The 20,483-nt window shown below is 38.8% G+C and overlaps 1 protein-coding gene across 1 annotated transcript in view; it reads right to left on the reverse strand.

Moving 5' to 3' along the window:
* The window catches only part of ZNF385D (zinc finger protein 385D), a 267,695-nt gene that overhangs the window by 97,869 nt on the left and 149,343 nt on the right, over nt 1-20,483 (reverse strand). The window contains exon 4 of the mRNA XM_019535929.1: nt 5,191-5,353. Coding sequence (XP_019391474.1) covers nt 5,191-5,353 — 163 coding nt within the window. The remainder of the gene's footprint in view (nt 1-5,190; nt 5,354-20,483) is intronic.

Below are 20,483 nucleotides of genomic sequence, written 5' to 3' on the forward strand. Positions count from 1 at the left end.
TTCTGTTCAGTAGCATCAATGCAAATTCACAGGAACTGCAATTCCACTGGATATAACTGAAAGCAAAATTGGGCTTCAAGTGTCCAGAGATGATCATGGTTGGGCTAACTTTGACTTATGCCTTGTAAGACAAAAGGAACGGTGAATGTATTAACTTCTTATTTAATCATGCCTTTAAATGTCAACAGTTGAAGGAGGGTTCTTGATATTTAGTGAAGTAACTCTGATTAGTTTGGCCTTTTCTTCAGTTGACCTTGCTATGTTCCCTGCGGTCTTAGTTTTTGGAATGAGATCTTTCGATCAGTACGTTTTTCTTCTTCCTCTTTTTCTTCCCTTTTACATGTCTCTATGGCTAATCCTTGTTCACACTACAGACTTTCTGAATATTATAAGGCAAGTCATATAATTCTTTCCTTAGGCCTCTACCCTCAAAACATTTATAGATATGTTTAATTTTACACACACACAGTTTTATCATTGGACTGATTTATATCCATGGAAGATATGGGTCTTAAGCACTAGCAATTTATTGACTAAATATATGAAAACAATTTAAATACACTTCCAAAACCTTGAAAAATGAGGTATTTTTATTATTTTTTCCTTTTTTATGAAGTGATGTAAATGGAGGAAAATGCGGAATGTTATGGCTTTTGCTTGAAAATAAGGATTTTGTTGAAAAAATACACATTTTCAAATGTTTTCATTTTGTGGAAAAAGCATATGAAATTGGTGGATTCCCCAAACTAGGTATATGTGGGAAACTATTTTAAAAAACCCCCACAAACACAAATGCACAACACAATTTCTGAATATACTAAGAATGACAAAAAAATTAGGATAAATCTCACAGATTTTTCTCACATTCTAATTCTTTGGCTACTGGTATAGCAACATGGCCCTCACTAGTACAAAGGCTTAAATATTTTCAATTCTATTTCTGTCAGTAGCACTACAGATATGAGGGGTCTTCTCACAGGAGTCTAGTTACACAGTTGCTTGTTTGTGCAGAATTTGGGCCATGAATGAGACTTTGGCATATCAAGATAGGACCATGGAATTATAAATCCCTGTGTCAGAAATTACATACATTTTCAAAATCAAAATGAAAGCTGTGTTCCTAAGGGCCATGGCACATGTTCATTTAATGGCACTATGGGATCTAATAATTTTGCCAGGGTATATATACATGGCAGGATCTGAAATTTTGAGATCTGGGATCAGTCCCTATTGTGCTGTGTTACTAAGCCTGTGTGAAGCAGCTAGTATTCACTTTGGATTTGGATTCAGATTTGGCTGATTTGAGGGATGGTGATTCAGTTTCATAGATTCATAGACATTAGGGCTGGAAGGGACCTTGGAAGATCATCAAGTCCAGCTCCCTTCCCCAGGGGCAAGAAGTCAGCAGGGATCATAGGATCCCAGCAAGATAAACATCCAAATGTCTCTTGAAGGCATTTAAAGTAGGTGCTTGAACCACCTCCGGTGGCAGTCTCTTCCAAACCTTGGAGGCTTGGACAGTAAAGAAGTTCTTCCTTATGTCCAGCTTGAAATGGTCATGGAGGAGTTTGTGATCATTCAACCTTGTCATCCCTTGGCATGCTCTGGTAAACAGAAGTTTCCCCAGATCCTGGTGAGCGCCCTGATAAACTTACAGATGGCCACCATATCACCCCTGAGCCTGCGCTTTTCCAGTCTGAAGAGTCCCATGACTCTCAGCCTTTCATCATAAGGTCTGTTTTTCTGACCTTTGATCATGGGCATGGCTCTACTCTGCACCCTCTCAAACTCCTCCACATCCTTTTTGAATTGTGGAGCCAAATCGATTTGGTGATTCAAATCACTGTCCCAGATCGATTCAGCTGAATCTTATTTGGAGATTTGGCTGGTGCTGAATCAGCTGAACCTCTGAATTACACAGGCCCCATCCCCTGTCTGCTTTCAATGCCTATCCCACCAGGCCCCAGCACACAGTGCTTTGAAAACAAAAAACCCACTCTCACTGGCTACTACCTGGCAGGGGGGTGATCCACACTGCCCCTGCACTGTCCCATGCTGTTTGGGGGGGCTCTTCCATGAGCCCCCTGACCCCTGCCTGCTTTCCCAGTCCCTCCCTCACCATGGCTGCCCTGCCCGCCCCAGCTCCAGCCCTTAAAAAAAACAAAACAAGCCCCAACTCACCAAAAGCTACCCAGTGGTGGGGGTAATCCCCGCTACCCCACACTGCCCTGTACTGCATGGGGGACTCTGCATGAGCCCCCCAGGAGCCCTGAGATCACTTCAGCAGCTGGTGAGTTAGGTTTTTTTTTTTTTAAAGACCCAGGAGCTGGGGCAGGCAGGGCAGCCATGAGCGGGGGCTGGGGGAGTGGGTGGGGGTCGGAGGGTGCTCGGGAGGGCCGGGAGAGCAGGCAGGGGAAGGGGCCTGTCAGGGGTCCCCCCATGATCCCCTTCCTGCTCCACCAGCCTCCCCTCTCCCATCCCCTACTTACCAGCTTAGAGTCCAGGTTCAGCTCCCTGCTGCAGCGGGCAGGGACTGCCCGAAACACTGAAGCTCTCTGAATCTTTTCTGAATCAATTTGGAGAGCTTTGAATTGAGTCAGATCTTTTAATTGGTCCCCTGATTCAATTCAGATTCAGAGATTCAGTCACCAAATTGGGCCAAATCTCCTCCGAATCGAATCACCACCTGAAGCTTTGCACAGCCCTAGTTGTTACTACTTGTCTGTGCAGGGAGAGCCTTGGATCATGATGAAAGCTGGTGCCCACAGTCTGGTGAGAACTGGTGTGATCCAAAAACAAGGACCAACAATTAGCTGATTGTCATTCCTATTCCTTGGACCACACTGGGGTCAGTTCAGGACTCCAGTGTAGTCCTGTGTTGAGACTGACAATTTGGACCAGCCCCGGAATCCAGAGCCCGGTGCACCAGGATGGTGGAAAATCTGTGTTCATCCCAGTTGTATGTGCAGTTTTTAAAGGTCCTGGTACATGGGGACCCTGGGATTGGGGAACTTCACCCTGATCCCAGGGACCCTGTGCACTGGGATACATCAAGTACTTTGCTCAACAGCTCCCTAGGAGCCTCTGGGTCATTTGAAAGGGCAGTGCTCTCTGCAACCCAGCACCAGAACCTTTCCCCTAAGATCCACAGGACATGACAAGTACTATGCTAGGTCACAGGGACCTCTGGCTAGCCAATTAACTCCCCTCAAATTAACAACTTGAGATAAGCAGGGTGCTGCCCCATGCCTAGATGTACCATATGGCTGTCAGGCTGTCAATAAGAGGGGAACTATCAATCAAGCCCCTCCATGTAGCTGGCATCAGACTGCATGGAAATGCTACTATGCCATGTGTTCAATTTAGGGCACAATGGAAACCAGTCACAAAAAGATTACATATATTTTGTAGAATATTTTTGTGACTAATTTCCCATTTTATCACGCCATGAATTTCCTGAATATGTGGCAGGGTTACTATTTCTGATGAGATTAACAGGTTAATCACATCTTAAATGTAATGTCTGCCAGAAGCCTAAATTTATGGAATATCTCTAATAAGCTATAAGCCATGTGTAAGAATGAAAGGAACTCAATGTCAGTCCAGTGCTTTCCAATGCAACTATTGCTGTACTGTTTACTTTGCTATAGATGGATATGAACATAGATGCATGGCACAGAGCTCAGGTAAATGGTTGTTTATTAAGAGGGGCTTGATTCAAAGCTCAGTGAAGTCAACAGAAAGACTCATGTTAACTTTCATTGCTTTGAATCATTCTCTGAATACATAAGTCAACCTCAAACAACAACAAAGTGAAAATCTTTTTAATAAAGTTTAAATTTAAATTATTTCCCTTTTTTCTTATTTCTGCACATTAAGATATCTCTTGCTGTCTTTAGATCATTTATGAGCAACGAATCATTTCTCTGCAAAACACTATTCGCACATCTCAACAGACTATTCAATTAACAAGAAGAGAAACTCAACAATGGATATGTTGTGTGTCTCTCCTTTTTGATAATTAAATGTTGGTACCTCCCCTCTAACTGTGCCATGGTTAAATGCTTTTAGTTTCACAGAGGAAAATTGGCTACACTTTGGTGTTAGAAATATCTAAGATGCAACAAGATTGTTTAAACCACTTCTAGTATTCAAATCTGTCCCATATAACTTCTGGCAAAGACCTTGTACAAATACACGCTGTATTTTTGTACAATACTTATATATTGTTTAATGCTTCCGATAGTTTGTATGTTTATCATTACAATGCCTAAATCACTGACACAAGAGAATTTGTACCAGAGAAGTAACTGGAAGAAATATTGGTTTCTCATCACACACAGTTCTTTTTTGTTTAATTTTGTGTAGTAACTTGTGCACCTTCCAACAGAGAATTATAGGATCAATCATTTTGTGGGAACTTGCAGACATACTTTATAAAAACTAACACCCTTATATAGTCTATATTATAAATTATTCTGTATTCTAACATTTATTTAAACTTACACCCTTCCTTTGAAAGCTTCCAGTACAATGTTCTCCTATTACAAATGCCAAGGTTAATTGAATCCTGTTGAATTCACCTAATACATGGATTTTGTTTCAAGGAAAAAGCCTTATACCCAAGCAATAATTTAAAGGACATTATTTCAGTCTGAAGACTCATTTAAGCAGAATAATTGACATCAATAACACTTACCTGATTATATGGAGTGGAGGTTATGCAGCTATTACTCAGCTAAAAATCATGCAACATCCATTTAAAATAATAATGCAATGCTTGAAACTTATGACAATCAGGTCTTTACTATCAATGCTTTCATAAGAGGCTTCTAGCCACAAATAGTATAGCTTGCTACATTATTTGTGGTTAAGACAAATGTGCCATAGGTGATTATACAGAGATGCTGCATACGAACTACAAGGTTTAGATCAGTTTACACTGAATATTTTCACGCGCCGTAATATTACCAAGCCATGTGTGCATTCTAACCTAAAAGAAAGACAAGCCTCCTTTCACAAAGAGATATCAGTTACATGGCTGTCTTACCCTCACATGTGTATTAAGAAGGGAAAAAAATCAATATTGTACAGAAAGATGGATCAAGCATGAATCAATGTGGCAAGCACATAACCAAACAGACATGGAGTTAAACAAGAAAAAAAAACCAACAAAGATTATTGCTTAACCTGTTTTGTCAGAGCTGGTATTGATGGTATTGGTAGTGATGGAAGTGAAGGTAGTCTTTGCGCTGTCCTTGGTAGTAACAGATTTCTGCTTATTTTTCATGGCTTCCAGTGCTTTGAGCTTCTTGGCATGTTTAGTGCCTTTGTAGTGGGCCGCAGCCTGGCTCTACAAAGGAGAACAAAATGAACCATGCAATCAGGCTCATTTCTAAAATGGCATTCTCTGTATTAGTACAAATACAGACTACCTTTCAATAATGGGTACCATTCATGCTATACGAGTAGTCACCAAACTGAAAATTATGTTTAGAATGATGCTTAGGAAACAGTGAAAACCATATTAATACAACCCTTATAGGATACTTATTATGCCACACTATATTACTTTCCAATCAGAATAATATAGTTTTACTCTGTCATTCTTGGAATAGAATTTCTTTGATAGTTTCTCTCTTAAGAGCTATTTCCTATCCCATAAAAATTTAAAATCTCAAGAGGCATGATGAAAATATATATATTTTTTTGTTAGAAAGCATATGAGCTCTTAAGACCTATTACATGTGTTTCCTAAGGTTTCTACTAGGGATAGTTTATATGTAACACTGATAGTTGAAACTTCTCAAACAGAAAGCAAGGACTGACTGTCCATAAAGAAAACATCACGTAAAATAGAAGTGAGTCCAAAGCAGCCATACACTTGTCTGGCTTTTAAAAGAAAGAATACTTCAGCCTACCTATTACCAAAAGGTGGCCTGATGAAATTCAGAAACAAGGAATATTCCTTCAATGCATGAATCTTACACAAAGCTTATCATGTTTGCAGGTGCATTTCAGTTTTATTTAGTGTAGTTAATCTTGATATGTGTGCTGCTACTGTGATTTTTATACTAACATTAAAGGACCTTGAATCTATATTATTTTAAGAGTTGATTGTGACAACTCTTCATTTAATTTATCTTACATGCATATTTTCAAGAATGGTATTGATGTATAAGATACAATTAAAAATAGAGTTGAGTTTGTAGATTTTTTTGAGGATTTACAACTGTTATACAAACACAAAGCTACCAATCCTGTAGTTCTTAAATGAATTAGATGTTATATTAATCGAACTTTTGCTAATGATCCTTCAATTTTTAAATATAAGCATTTTTTCCATTTAAAGAAAGAGAACACTAACTCATCTATAAAAACCTCAAACTTCAGTTGTTTTAGAGTGAAGAGTCAAGTATATTCTACTGCTGAATCGCAACAAGAAATGAAAACACCAAGAATTTACTGGATATGGTATTAAAAGGATCGAGTTGAAATGACTTAATCAGTCAACTTATTAAATCACTCTTGCAGGTGGGATATCTGGTATTATCAATGATCTGCCAGTCATCAGTGTTTACTTTAATATTATCCTGTGGTGAATTTTCTGGAGGAATTTCAGGAAACACTAAAGTAATATGTATATTATCCTGAGGTTTATTTATTTTTCAGCACTGATGAAAAGCTACAGTTCCTTCCTGGATGCATAAGACGTGAGAGAATTTACAGAAGGGGGAGAAGAGAAAGACTTCACATCCATAAAAAAACCTGTATGCTACAATTTTCAATGCATCATTCAGTTTGGTTGAAACATTTTTTCTGTCCCCTATATCATTTTAATGCTATAGTAGGTACCCTTATTGAAAGAACACTGGACAGTGAAGTTATTAATTAGAAACAATTTGAACAGAAATAGCACAGTCATGCATCTTGTATATTTTCCAACACATAACATCAGGAGACATACTGTAAGCCAAATATGAACAGTTAAGAGATGTTAATTACTGTTAAACCAAAGGACCAAGGTCAGATTAGGATGACTGCATTAAAAATGACACTATACAGGACATTCTTAATGTCTCTACTGCACCATGACTATTTTTTAGAGTTTACAGCCAGATTTATTTGTGCCTCCAAAATAGATTTAAAATGCATTCTATTCTATTTTAATCAGTTAGGCCTATATCTGGATGTTTTTACTTACTGTACTGTATTCATCAAATGTAAAGATGCTTATTAGAATCTGGCCTTTAACTTCTGATTATTACTTTTGGGATTGGAAATACCCTTTTCAGCTTCTTCAGGGACCTTCATCACTTATAACCAGGACTTCCACGGTAGCATTTTTTGAAATGCTTCCAGTGCCATGTACCGGGATAGCTAGACAGGCAGAGCTCTAGAGTCTCAATGTGTGGCTGAGATGATGGTATAGGGAGGAGAGGTTTAGGTTTATTAGGAACTGGAGGACCTTTTGGAACAGGGGGAGCCTGTACAGAAGGAATGGTCTCCACCTGAGTCAATATAGTACCAAACTGCTGGCACATAATATTAAAAAGGTGCTAGAGCACCTAAACTAAACTAAAAATTGGGAAAAGCTGACAGGTGCAGAACAGCATACAGTTTGAATTGACACACCCTATAGGGGTGAAACCATAAAAATTGGGAATAATAAAAGGTCAAACAGAAGTAGTCAACCAGGCAAGAATAAAATGTATAAAATGTATATATACTTTTATACTAATGCTAGAAGTCTAAGATGAAAGGTGAGGAACATGAATGTTCAGCATTAAATAATGATATTGACATAATAGGTATCTCTGAAACATGGTGGAATGAGGAAAATCAATGGGGTGCTGTAATGCTGGGATACAAATTACAAAGGAATGACAGAGTCAGTCATACTGGTGGGGGAGAGGAATTCCACATCAAAGACTTTATTGAAACAACTGATATGCAAGGCACCACAGTATCTCAGTGGATAGAAATTCTGGGTTTAAATAGAAAAATGTATGTCTAGAGATGCACTATTGACTCCCAGATGACGACAGCAGCAATGACCTAGAAATGCTAACGGAAATGACAGATGCTGTGACACCAGTAAACACAGAAATAATGAGTGACTTCAACTATCGACAAATGACTGAGTCAGTTTAGCATCAGGCCAGGATGCAGAGACCAAATTTCTTGAAGTTACAAAAGACTGCTTTCTGAAGCAGCTGGTTCTGGAACTGACAAGAGGAAAGTCCATTCTGGACTTAGTCCTAAGTAGTGCACAGAGTTTGGTGCAAAGGGTAAGTGTTACTGGGCCGCTCTGCAATAGTGACCACAATGCAATTAAGTTTGACATCCATGTAGGAGGGGAGACAAGAAGAAAATCTATCACAGTACCCTTTAACTTCACGAAGGAAGACTACACAGAAATAAGAAGGCTAGTTAGAGGGTGCATCAACATGTGAAATTAATGTGAAGCAATAAGCTCTGGAACTTATTGCTCTGGAATGTGTTGCTCCCAGGCACACTGTTTGAACATATGCCTGGGAGTAGGTCAGAGCAGCCCTAGCTGGCAGGGAGCCCATGGGGTTCATCCTGCCAGCCCAGGGTGACTCCCCTCAGCTCATTGTGCTGTAGAGGGTCTGCCTGAGGCACAAGGCTGCTTCGGTGTAGGGCTAGTACACAGGCAGCCCCTGCACTGAAGCACCCTCATGCCCCTGCCAAGCAGGATACCATCTACACTGCACTGCTATGAGTTTTTTTACTGTGCAGGAGGATAGCACTTGTACTTGTAAATACAAGTACTATCCTGCTGCGGAGTAAATTAGTTTACTCCAGCCTAATAGGGGTGCACATGTAGATGCTGAAACATTTACTGCATAGCTAATTAGTCTACTGCACAGTAAATGTCTTATGTAGATGTTCACAGAAAGAAGTTAAAAGGGCCCCCTAAAGAGATGAAGAACTTGTAAGCAGCATGGGAACTTCTTAAGGACAATGTATTGGAGACAAAGAGCAACTGCATATCACAAATAAAAAAAATAAGAAGTGGACCAAAAGAAAGCCAGAATGGTTTAATGGCAGAGTTGCAGAGGGAATAAGCAGAAAAAAAAAGGCTTCTTTCATAAAGTGGAAGTTAAATCCTACTGAGGAAAATAAAAAGAGCATAAACTCTGGCAAATCAAATGTAAAGCCATAAGAAGACAAACTAAGAATCTGAGGCGAAACTTGCTAGAGACATGAAAAGTAACAATAAAAATGCTTTAAGTAAATTAGAAGCCAAACACCTGCCACAGAGTCACTTGAGCCTTCAGATGATCAGAGTGTAAAAGAGGTACTAAAGTATGACAGAGCCATTGTCAAGAAACTAAATGCATTCTTTGCATATGTCTTCACTGTGGAAGATGTTAGGGAAATTCTGTCACCAGATCCATTCTTCTTCAGGGACAAGTCAATGGAGCTGATCCAAACTGAGGTTTCAGTAGCTGAGGTTGTAGAGGAAACTGATAAACAAATCACAAGTAGCAAATCACCAAGACCTCAGGGTCCTGAAGGAGCTCAGATCAGGAATTGAAGAACTTCTAACTGCAATATGCAATCTATCACTAAAAACAGCCTCAGCTTCAGAGGACCGAAGGGTTGCCAAGATGATTCCTATATTTAAAAAAGGTTATAAAGAGGACTACAGACTGGTGAGTATACCTTCTGTTCCTGGAGACCCGGTAAAAACAAGAATAAAAAATGGAATTGTCCAGCACATGGATGAATATGACTTGCTGGGGAGGAATCAACAAGGGAAATCATCCTTCACCAACTAATTAGGCTAGAGACAGAAGTTACGTATAAACCTAAGTGATCACTGATCAGAAACTGGCTTAAACCTGAAACAGACCAGAAGCTCAGTGCACACAAACCAGTTTCAAAATGGCTGAAACTGGTTTAAAATAAACCTGGTTGAAGGTAGTATAAGACTTAACTGATTTGGGTCAAACCCGTTTATGAGACTTCTGTCCCAGACCTTAGAGTTCTTTGAGGGTGTAAATAAGCAGGGTAATCCAGTTGACATAATATATTTGGACTTCCAAAAAGCCTTTGATAAAGTCCCCAGTCAGAGGTTCTTATCTTAGTCACAGGATCACAGGGAATGTCCACTCATGGATTAGAAATTGGCTTCAAGATAGAAAACAAAGAGTGAGTATAAATAATCAGTTTCCAGGATGGAAAGAAGGGGTCCTCCAGGGATATGTGTTGGGACCAGTGCTATTTAAATTACTCATAAATGATCTGGGAAACCGGATGAGTAGTAAGGTGGCCAAATTTGTGGATGACAAAATTATTTAAAGTGATGAAGAACAAGGCAGACTGTGAGGAACTATGGAATATTCTGGCATGACTGAGCAAATTGGCAACTAAATAGCAGATGAAATTCAATGTAGATAAATGTAAAGTGATGAACATGAGCAAAAATAACAAATTATTCTTACACTATGATATACTCAACATTAGCTGTTACCATGCAGGAAAGAGACCTGGGAGTTATTGTGGACAGTTCACTAAAAACATCAGCTGAATACTCAGAAGCTGTCAGAAAAGCAAACAAAATGTTAGGGATTATTAAGAAAGGCATTGAAAACAAAATGGCAAGTATCATTGTGCCTCTTTATAAATCCATGTTACATCCACAACTTGAATACTGTGCCCGGTTCTGGTCCCTACACCTCAACAAGGATGTAGAAGAACTAGGGAAGGGGAATAAGAATGATTAGTGGCATGGAGGAACTTCCATATAAGGAGCTATTAAAGAGGGTAGGCCTATTTAGTTTAGAAAAAAGACGCTTGGAGGGGGATATGATGATGATTTACAAAATTCTAAATGGTGAAGAGAACATAAATAGGGATTTATTAGTTACTATCTTTCACAATACAAGAACTAGTGGGTCACAGAGTGGAACTAGTAGGTAGTAAGTTTAAAACTAACAAAAGGAAGATTTTTTTTCACACAGCATGCTATTGAAGTGTGGAACTCATTGCCACCAGATGTGGAAGCTGACAATTTAGCCAGAAGAGATTGGACAAACTCTTGGAAGAAAAAGGCATTGGTAGCTATTGAGCATGGGAGTTAGGGTACAGCTTCTGAATCACAACTTCCTGGCTGCAAGTGGAAGAGGAACAGGGGAAAAAATGGGTCATAGCTACTTTCCCTGTCTGTATCTACTCTCTGCCACTGTGTGACACAGGACACTGGGCAAGATGGATCTATGGTCTGACCCAGTGAATGGCAGTTCTTATGTATTTTCCACAATGTCCCTTGTTTTCAGTATTTATTTCTACAACTCCACAAGCCTGACCTCCAGCAAAGTGAGGAGGCGTGTTGGATGCACAAAGGATGCACAATGAGACTATGAATGGGACGCTGTGATCTTTTCAGTGTTCTAAAACATACAAATGAAATTGTTCAAGACAGAAACACGTTGCTTACATTTACAAGTATTTACACATTGCCCTGTATTTACAAGTACAATAGCTGCTGTGGAGAACTGTCCATTACTTGCTTCCCACAGAACACTGCCAGTTTACCCACTATATACTTACAGCAGATTTTTATGTCTTTTTTATATCAGAATGTAAATCTCCATTCTCTGTGGGGATATGTAAGCTGTTTCAGGATAACCATAGTTGGCAGGTTAATGGTAGTTCTTTGTGGGAGCAGACAGATTGCTCCATGAGCATTTAACCAGCCCCAAATTAGCTCACATTGAAATTTTGCTACTAAGCTGGCTGGTACCCTCAAAAAGTTGTCATTGTCTTCCCGTGCAGGAGGAAGGCGGTGGCGGGGGGGAATGGAAATTAATTCATAAATATTTGTATTAGCATGGCACTAGAAATTTTGATGGCAGCACCTCAGTGAATCATTTCTTTGAAATCTAAGCAGTGTCAAATAAACTGCATTACTCACATGGCATTTCCTTAAAGCTTGACTCTAAATACGATATAGATTGTAAATTGCAATTACTGTAGAATATTATACAGAACTATAAAAAAAATAAAAATAAACAAGGAAGGGATTAAGGTCTTTTGTGTGTGCATGTGTGTGTGAGTGTGTATGTGTGTATAAATAATGATGCAGAATTGTGTCAGAAGATTGAATATGTGATTGCATCATTATATACAGATGAGAGAGAATCCTGCTGTGACATTTCTTAAAAGAAAATGGAGGTGAACTGGAGAAAAAAGAGGGTGAAGTCTGGGACAAATTGAAATAAATAGAAGGGGATTTGACAGACAGAGGATTTCAGCCACTTTGTGTATTTTAAAAGAAGTAGTGATTGTTTTTAATTGGTAGTCTCTGTGGAGGTCTGTTCTCCTTGAGAAACTGTACCTGTTCATTCTTGCTTAAATCAGTAGTAGAAAACTAAGTACAATGAGAAAAGGCTGTTCTCTGCTGCAAAATATATTGTGAATTCACCCCCTAAAACAACTTTTAAAGTCTTTATTTCCAAGACCAAAATGCCCCCCATAAATATATAGTTTAATATTTCATTGCCTTGTCATGGCTTCAGAGTTTGACAAAATCGGTGCTTTTGGCAGTATGAAGCCATGCCACTCTCAGATAACATGCATGACCTAACCAATGGTGCAATATCAGACGCATGTCAAATAATACTAGCATGAAATGACAACGTGCTACAAGAAATCATATTCATTCTATAGTATCAAGCTGAAATATTAAAATAGGAGATATCTAGTCTTTCTTAGAAATGATTGCAGGTAGGCAGAATCTGTTCTACAAGAATTTATTTCAAGATCAGCTAGGCAGTAAAGTACCATATAATAAATCATTTTTGATAAAAGTGTTTATAAAAAAATCCTATTCATCTCAGTAGTACAGATCACTTTAAAACACTTTGACAAAACAAATAATTTATGCTAGTTTTATTTTTTTGTTTAAATTTATTAGAAGTCTTCCTAATCATTATTTAGTATGAACATGCCCCAAATGAATTAGCAGATAAACTTAAGCGTTAACTTAATCATATCCAATCTGTGTGTGTTTTTATAAACTCAAAGGAAATATTTTTCAAAATCTTACATGCAATATACCTAGGTACAACACTGATCAATTTAGCAATAAACATGTTATCACAACCCAAATTGATTTTGTTTGCTTTATGTGCAGTATTGTACCACCATTGCCAGAAGGACATCACATTACCAAACAAATTACTCTGAGTAAAATGTGATGGGAAAGAAATGAAATATTGTAAACTATCCAGACAAAAGCATTTTCCTACAATTACATTCCTCGTATCTACATAGGAGACTGCAGCAGAAGCTTGTTCAGCTGTATAACATACATTTGCAAATCACACCTTTCCAGCAATGTTCTTCAGGCCTCAATCCAACAATTACATAATGGGCTTAACATCATGATAGAGGTGCACTGATAGAGACAAAAAGTAAACCTCATATCCTGTTCTAACAGTCTTTTCTCATCACCATTACTAGAGTTTCCCTCCAGCTTTCCATCTTTTCCTGTCTTATCACCATTTGTATCCACATCTCTTCCTTTTTCTCTCTCCTTCTCACTAGGCTCCTGCTAACAAAAGTCACTTCAAAGAATAAGAATGAGAAAAAGGTAGGAGAAATGAGCTGTAGGCTACCAACACATTGATTTTTCTGCTTGCAACACTGATATAAAAAGTTCTTTAAATGTTGGGTGCCTCCATAACTATAGAATGAGTGAATTTTACCCCTGAGAGCCCAGGCTCTTGGAGACCTCATCCTGCAACTAGATTTGCATGCAGAAACATGCTTTGCATAAACTTGCCTGTGTGATTGTACAACTACAGCCTTAATTTTCATGTTTCCCTTGTTCCTGGCCCAAGTCCCTCCAAACTTAAAGGCAGCTGAGCCATTTATTTGATGAAGATAGGATAGGTCTCTTAATGGGAACTACATCAAGGTAAAAGATAACTGGTGAACACTCTTACACAAAGGTGAATTTCCTCAGGTAAACAGAAAATTGCTACTTTTGTTTGGGACATTATTTTGATTTTGAATACTAGGTGCAATTTATAACTTTTCAATGGTCCAAACATCTTTTTTTTTTTAAATGTATATAGGACTACTACTCTCTGATCCAGAGTCTCAGATGACTATAACTTATCTTTGCAGATTTATGTCAGCTTAATATCTGTAAAATTAAATACATATACATGTCTTTGCAGTATTAAAACTTTAGTATTAACATTTAATTTGATATGAACTATAACAGCAAAGCAAGTATACTCAGCATTTTATAATTGGAGTGGAGCGAATATTTTTATATTCCATTAGAAGAGAAATCAAAATTCTATCCACCAAAACCAGCATGAAAGTAATTGCATACTGTACATTTGTTTCTGGTAATTTAAGGAATATATATACAAAGCCCAAACTACGGTAAAAAATATGCAAAAAATTTGAGGTAAAATATTGTTTGTTCTCTGTCATTATTCCTTCTTTGTAAGACATTTTCTCTTCTAAATTTCTGTTGTACTAACTATTTGTGCACAACAGAACTCTAACTACTGAACTGCTGCCCTGTGGGATAGGTTAACAAAGACATCTATGACATGACAGGGCTCTTTGGCCATAGATGCCTAAGCAGATTGAAGTCTGTTCCCACTAAGCAGCTGGAGTAGACTTGTCCTTTTCTAGAACTCAAGGTGTGATAACATACCAAAGGGTGGAAACAGATGTCTCCTAACATCATTTGTGCCTCCATAAAAAAGTTTATGGAGGCACAAATGGTGAGCTAACAGACGTCACTACCCTTTGTTGTTCTGCATCACAGGAAAACCAGTGGTGTGATAAAAGGCAATAATAGACTCTGCTGCTTTACTGCGACAGACTGCCACGGAGTGTGAGCAGGACCTGTCTGACTTTCCCTGCTTAGAGACAGGCAGCCTGGGGAATCTCAGGATACCTCTCCATAAGCAGAGAAGTTGGGGTCTCTGCTCACTCAGACCTATCCCCAGCAATCCCAGGAGTGAGCCTGGGTGAGCAGAGAAACCCCCTGCTTGCAGGCATGCCCCCTATGTTGTGGAGGGGAAAATCCCCTGCAAGGGGTTTCTTCAATGCACATCTACAAGTACAAACTGGGGAGCTCCCATAGCAGTTTTCTAGGTACAGGTTTCCCTCTCCAGCTGCTAGGGTTAGGTTCCTGAAAGTTCCCATGGTTGACAAAACCATGGTTGGCAAGACAAAAGGCTTATGGGAAAAATGACAGGTAGTGGGCTGATGTGCGGCCATGCAAAACCGTGGTTACTCAAAACTGTATACAGTGGTAGCCCAAATGGTATATAGAATATTAAGTGTGGATACTCAAAACCATGGTTGGCAAAACCATAGTTAGTGAGGGAAACCTGTAGTTGTGAAAAGATCAGAAAATCACTCCTAATGTCAGTTTGAAAACAGAATCCCATAGGAGCTTTCCCCATTTCCCTTCAGAGTAGTCCCCCATTCTCCAACGTGGGCGTGCAACTGTAAGGGGATGCTTCCGCTGCTTGCAGACATGCCCTGAGTTGGGGCACGGCACTCAGTCATGTCTGTAGAAGTCTGTGGAGCGTGATCAGCTGTGCTGCAACGTATCACAGCACACCTGCTTGATCTCATCAAGCACAAAAATGGAACTCAGAGGGAAAGGAAGCATCTTTTTCATTGAGGTGGGAAATAGGATTTGCCTTGGAAAATAGTAGAAAAGGAGAAATGCTCCTACCAAGCCATCCTCATTTCCTCATCCAAATCAGACTGCATGGGATTTAACTCTCAGACTGAAGAACTAGGGAGAATAACAATCTCTCCTCACTAAGCAGCTCCAAACCTCTGACTGTTTGCACAGCAGATTGGATTCTTTTCAAAACCACTCCTTATAGTGAGGAACCATATAATGCCATGATAAAAGACTGCTAATTTGCTTGGAGAGGAGAATGAAGCACTTTCAGCCATAGAATGGTCATTATATATATAAAAAAATATATTTGTAAGGACTTTAATGCCTCCATGGTTTGTTGCAGGACTACATTTGAAAGTGTGTGCCACCTGAGAAGAGGGAATTGCCTTTTATTGTTTCCAAAAACATCCATTTTGATTTGGCCAAATTATAAGAGGTCAGAAGGTAGCACAGACCCTCTGCTTTCCACATGACACGATTTGTACTTGACTGTGTTTGTCCACAATGCAGACGGCAGCATATTACAAAGATACTAAGGCTAGCTCAGGCTAGCTGCTCAGGTGCCAAAGGTTTAGCTATGCCAGCACAAAGCTTGACACAATTCATGAAGCGTAGATGTGCTCTATATCAGAATGCACATACAGAAGGGAGTGTAATTCCATTTGCACAGGCAATCTATCTGATATTTTCTCACAGTTGAATGTTTAGTTTTACCTCTTAAATAACTTCCGTTTAGCACAGTTTTTGCATAAATTACTGGGGAGTGCCGTAGCAATTATGTAGTCTTACAGACCAGTGAACAAGCTCTGCCCTGAGGAGTTCACCATCTCTTGTGCCCCTTTATCAAAATATGAAGATATGTCTGGGTTAAGAACCTTCCATAAGTTTCCAAAAAATGGTTTTCTGGAGGACCTTATGCATTAATGCTCAAGATAACAATAGCTTCCTGTAATTGTGATATCATTAATCTTTTTTTTTTTTCTGAAGGGTGAAAAACCTAGTTTCCTTAGCAAGCCAGCTGACTAGACAGAAAATAACATTAGCACATAACCATCTATAATATAACCTGTAATAAATTAACCAACGGGCAGGCAGCCAGACATTTTCTATTTTCCCCACATTAAATCTTTGTTATAGCCAAAACTTGAAAAGCAAATTAAACTCATTTGATTTTCCACTCAGATGGACCAAGCCAATAATCTCAGAATAGGGTAGAAGAAGGTTTGTCTAGAGTAGCACTCTATTTATGCAACTTGCCTGATACATTAAGCCAATTTAACATCTTCAATTCTGAAAATAAAATATGCATACTTCCAATTTGGAAACCACAGGCATGTGCAGAACTTAGACCCTAAGTGAAGGAGTATTCTGGATGTCACTAACATATTCTGTATGTCTTAACATTCTTTGCTATAACTAAAAACACCCACAAGTGTTTTGTTCATTATGTTAATAAATATCAACCAAATGAGGTATCATTAATGGAAGGTGTTGTGGATTTGAATTGGGGCAGCTGACATAGAATTAAACTACAACACCCTGAGGAAAATGAATGCTCACATTCTTATGAAAAGACTGTGATTGACTTAATAATAGGCTTTAATAACCTAAAAATGATTCAGTAGATTATCCATATGCTATGTTTATTTAAATGCACAAGCAGTGATGCTCAGTTTTAAATTGTTCTAAAACCGCATTTACTGTAAAGAGAATAGTTTTCTAGATAGCAGTGAAATGATCAGAATCGTTCTGATGTCAGACTCACAATCAGTAAAAAGAGCTTGTTCATTTTTTGGTCTTAATTTGTCACAAGTGGAGATTTCCCTCCCCCTAAATTTACAACTGCAGTTGGATCAAACAATGTGCAAACACTCTTACCTGTCCTGAGCCTGAGATCAGTTGAAAACTTTAAGTTGACCAGGCACGAGCCATTTCATTTTCCCTGTATTCATCTCGTGAACAGATAACTGAAGAAACCTTGAGTAGGTGAGCAAAGTGTAGCTAATCTGAGTGTTTACACCTAGTTTCTGTTGCTACGGAAACAGCTTCTTTTGTCTGTATACGTTCAAAAGAGCAACCTCACTGAATTCTGGATTTCAGATTCTTGATTAAAGACATCAGACAAAAACACAAGTGGGATCTAAGAATATTGAGAAATTTCATAGGAAAGGCTAAGAGTACATGAGAGAAATGAAAGGTGAGTTAGCATGTCTCCAGAGAAAGACAGTTTACTAGCTTAGTGCTCTTTGTGCCACGGAGTCTACAAGGATGCCTCCCCTCTTTCTCAGCTGTTCTTCTTTCTAACACTGGCAATCCTGTGCTAAATTCATTCTCTCCCCTCTCTGCTACCGTTTTCCATGTTTCTTTCAGCTTTCTGTTCCTCATTTTCACCGGTTTCCAAAACATCATTTATTTAGTTATTTCCGTATTGTCCATTATTACCACATAAGACATCCATCTCCATCTTCTTTCTTTGCCTTTGATAACTATGTTTCTTTTCTTGGTCCTCTCTTCTGCCTGTCTTTGCTATCAGTTTTAGCCAGAAAATATGCAGGATTCTTTGGTGGTATCAGAATGCAAACACTCCTACCTTCTCCTCAAGTCTTTTTGTATTCATCCAACTTTTGTTTCCATATAGGGATACTGATTTTACACCACTGTTGGACAGTTACATTTTTGTTATAAAGCCATATTTATTTTACCTCCAAATGTTTTTCAGTTGCACACATACTGCTCTTGCCTTTTCTTTTTCATCGACTATTACACTACACCAAAATTACATTACAACTGAAGCCATCACACAAAGTGTTTATAACGTTTACGATCTTGATGAGAAACCTGTAGCTGCACAGTATTTTCCACAGTGATTCCTGATGTATGGGATCAAAGAAAAGTCCATGAAATTAAGGAAAAATATGAGTTCCATTACACCCTTTGTTACATTATGTTTCTCAGTGTTAAAATTTGAGCTCTGCACTCCCTATTCTGTCTGAATCTAATTTATTCTTTTCTAAGTAGCGTCTGACATCTTGCATGGTGTGCAGTAGGATTCGACAGAATATTTTGCTTGTTAGTTGAAGCAGTGCAACATTTTTTCAGTTTTGATGTCTCCTTTCTGAGGCACTTGTACCATCAAGCCTTTCTTTTATACTTTCAGATTGTTTCCGGTTTAAGATCTTTTTAACTAAGCTTTGTGAAAATTTTAGTTGAGTCTTGGATGTCTACTTCATATAATTCCCCATTTAAGTTATCTGTTCTTGGGGACTCACTACTGTTCACAGCCTTGAGTGTCTTTGCAATCTCTGCTGGGTTGACTGGGCCTATTCCTAAAGGTGAGTTTCCCTCATCTTCTGTTATCTCTGATAAATTATTTGGTTTTTTTATAGCTGAAGACCTCATTGAAGTGCTTGACCCACCATTTCACTTGATCATCTATTTTGTTTACTAATTTTCCATCTTTTGATTGTACATTTTGCATTTTGCATTTTTTCAAGGCATTTCTTGGGATCTTACATACTGTTGCCACATTTCTTTTTGTTTGAAGCAGTTTCTGCTTCTTTTGCCAGGTCCTCTAATACTTCCAGTAATCTCTTCTGGAGTTACTTTTTGTAGGAATCTGCTGGCAGGTGTTCTTTTTGTTTTGCTGTTTTGCTACCATTTAACTACCAAAATATATTTTCACCATTGTGTTCTTCTTGTATGTGCATGCATGTGTGAGAAGAGGAAGCTTTTATTTTTGTACTATAATTTTAGTATTAGAATTGGATGCATTTTTTCACATTTCAATTTTTTGAGTAAATCTGTCATTAAAATTTTGATTTGATGGGTAAAACACTGAATATTTTCCAATCAAATTTTCTGTTGTTTTCAGGCAGCTATAGAACAAGCTGAAACAGTCTAATTTTGAGTTTACAGTGGACTTTTGAGTAATCTAATTTTTAAAAAATTAGCATGTTTAAGTTTTCTGACATGGCCTATTTAGCATACAGAAATTCAAACTCCACAAGTAAGATTAATAAGCCCTCCAGTCTCATGGAAAAGATCAATTTCCATCTAGCCTATCTAAAGATGGGTTTTCCCTGTGTTAAACCTTGCCTCTTCATCTGTTCACCACAGAGAGTCATTAGCACACACATAAAGCATACTGGTTGTTTTAAGGGATGCTTTATTTGGACTTTTTCCCAAGCAGAACACAGAGGGTTGGGAGGGAGCAGGGCACAACAGAGGCAGGAGATGGCGGCATAAGTAAGGGTGAGAGGGGCACCAGCCCTGGGCACTGACTTGGGACGAGTGTGAATATTGTTCCCCTGTTCCCATGTAGTCTGTGCTGTAGTAGCAAAAGCAACTCCACATCATTGCTTTTGTAGTACCGACTGGAGCACACAAACCAGGATGTTACTTCTGCATTAAGAGTAAAAGCCAGGGTGAGCAGAGCATGCAGAAGCATCAGCCAGGGACTGTGTTGGGTAAGACTCCTGCCAACATCCTGCTCCTGCACAGTTTGTGTCCTGGGCACCCCTTTGTTACATCACTTCAAGGACCAAAGCTGAAGAATCTGCTGCAATTTAGGTCCTCCAATCCTCAACTGCCAAGGTGAGGTCCAGGGTGAGGAGAGGAAGGAGGGGAACAAAACATGAAGGGTGATTAGAAATCTATCCTGCAATGATTTATGCATGCAAGGTCAACTGAAGTTAACAGGATACTGCATATGGTGTCTGCTGGTACAAGTTCTGCTGGTACATGATAGATTGTAAGGTCAAATAATTTTCCTATCTAT

Source organism: Crocodylus porosus, unplaced genomic scaffold (genome assembly GCF_001723895.1).
Source record: "Crocodylus porosus isolate Cpor-Errol unplaced genomic scaffold, CroPor_comp1, whole genome shotgun sequence".
Classification (NCBI taxonomy): domain Eukaryota; kingdom Metazoa; phylum Chordata; order Crocodylia; family Crocodylidae; genus Crocodylus; species Crocodylus porosus.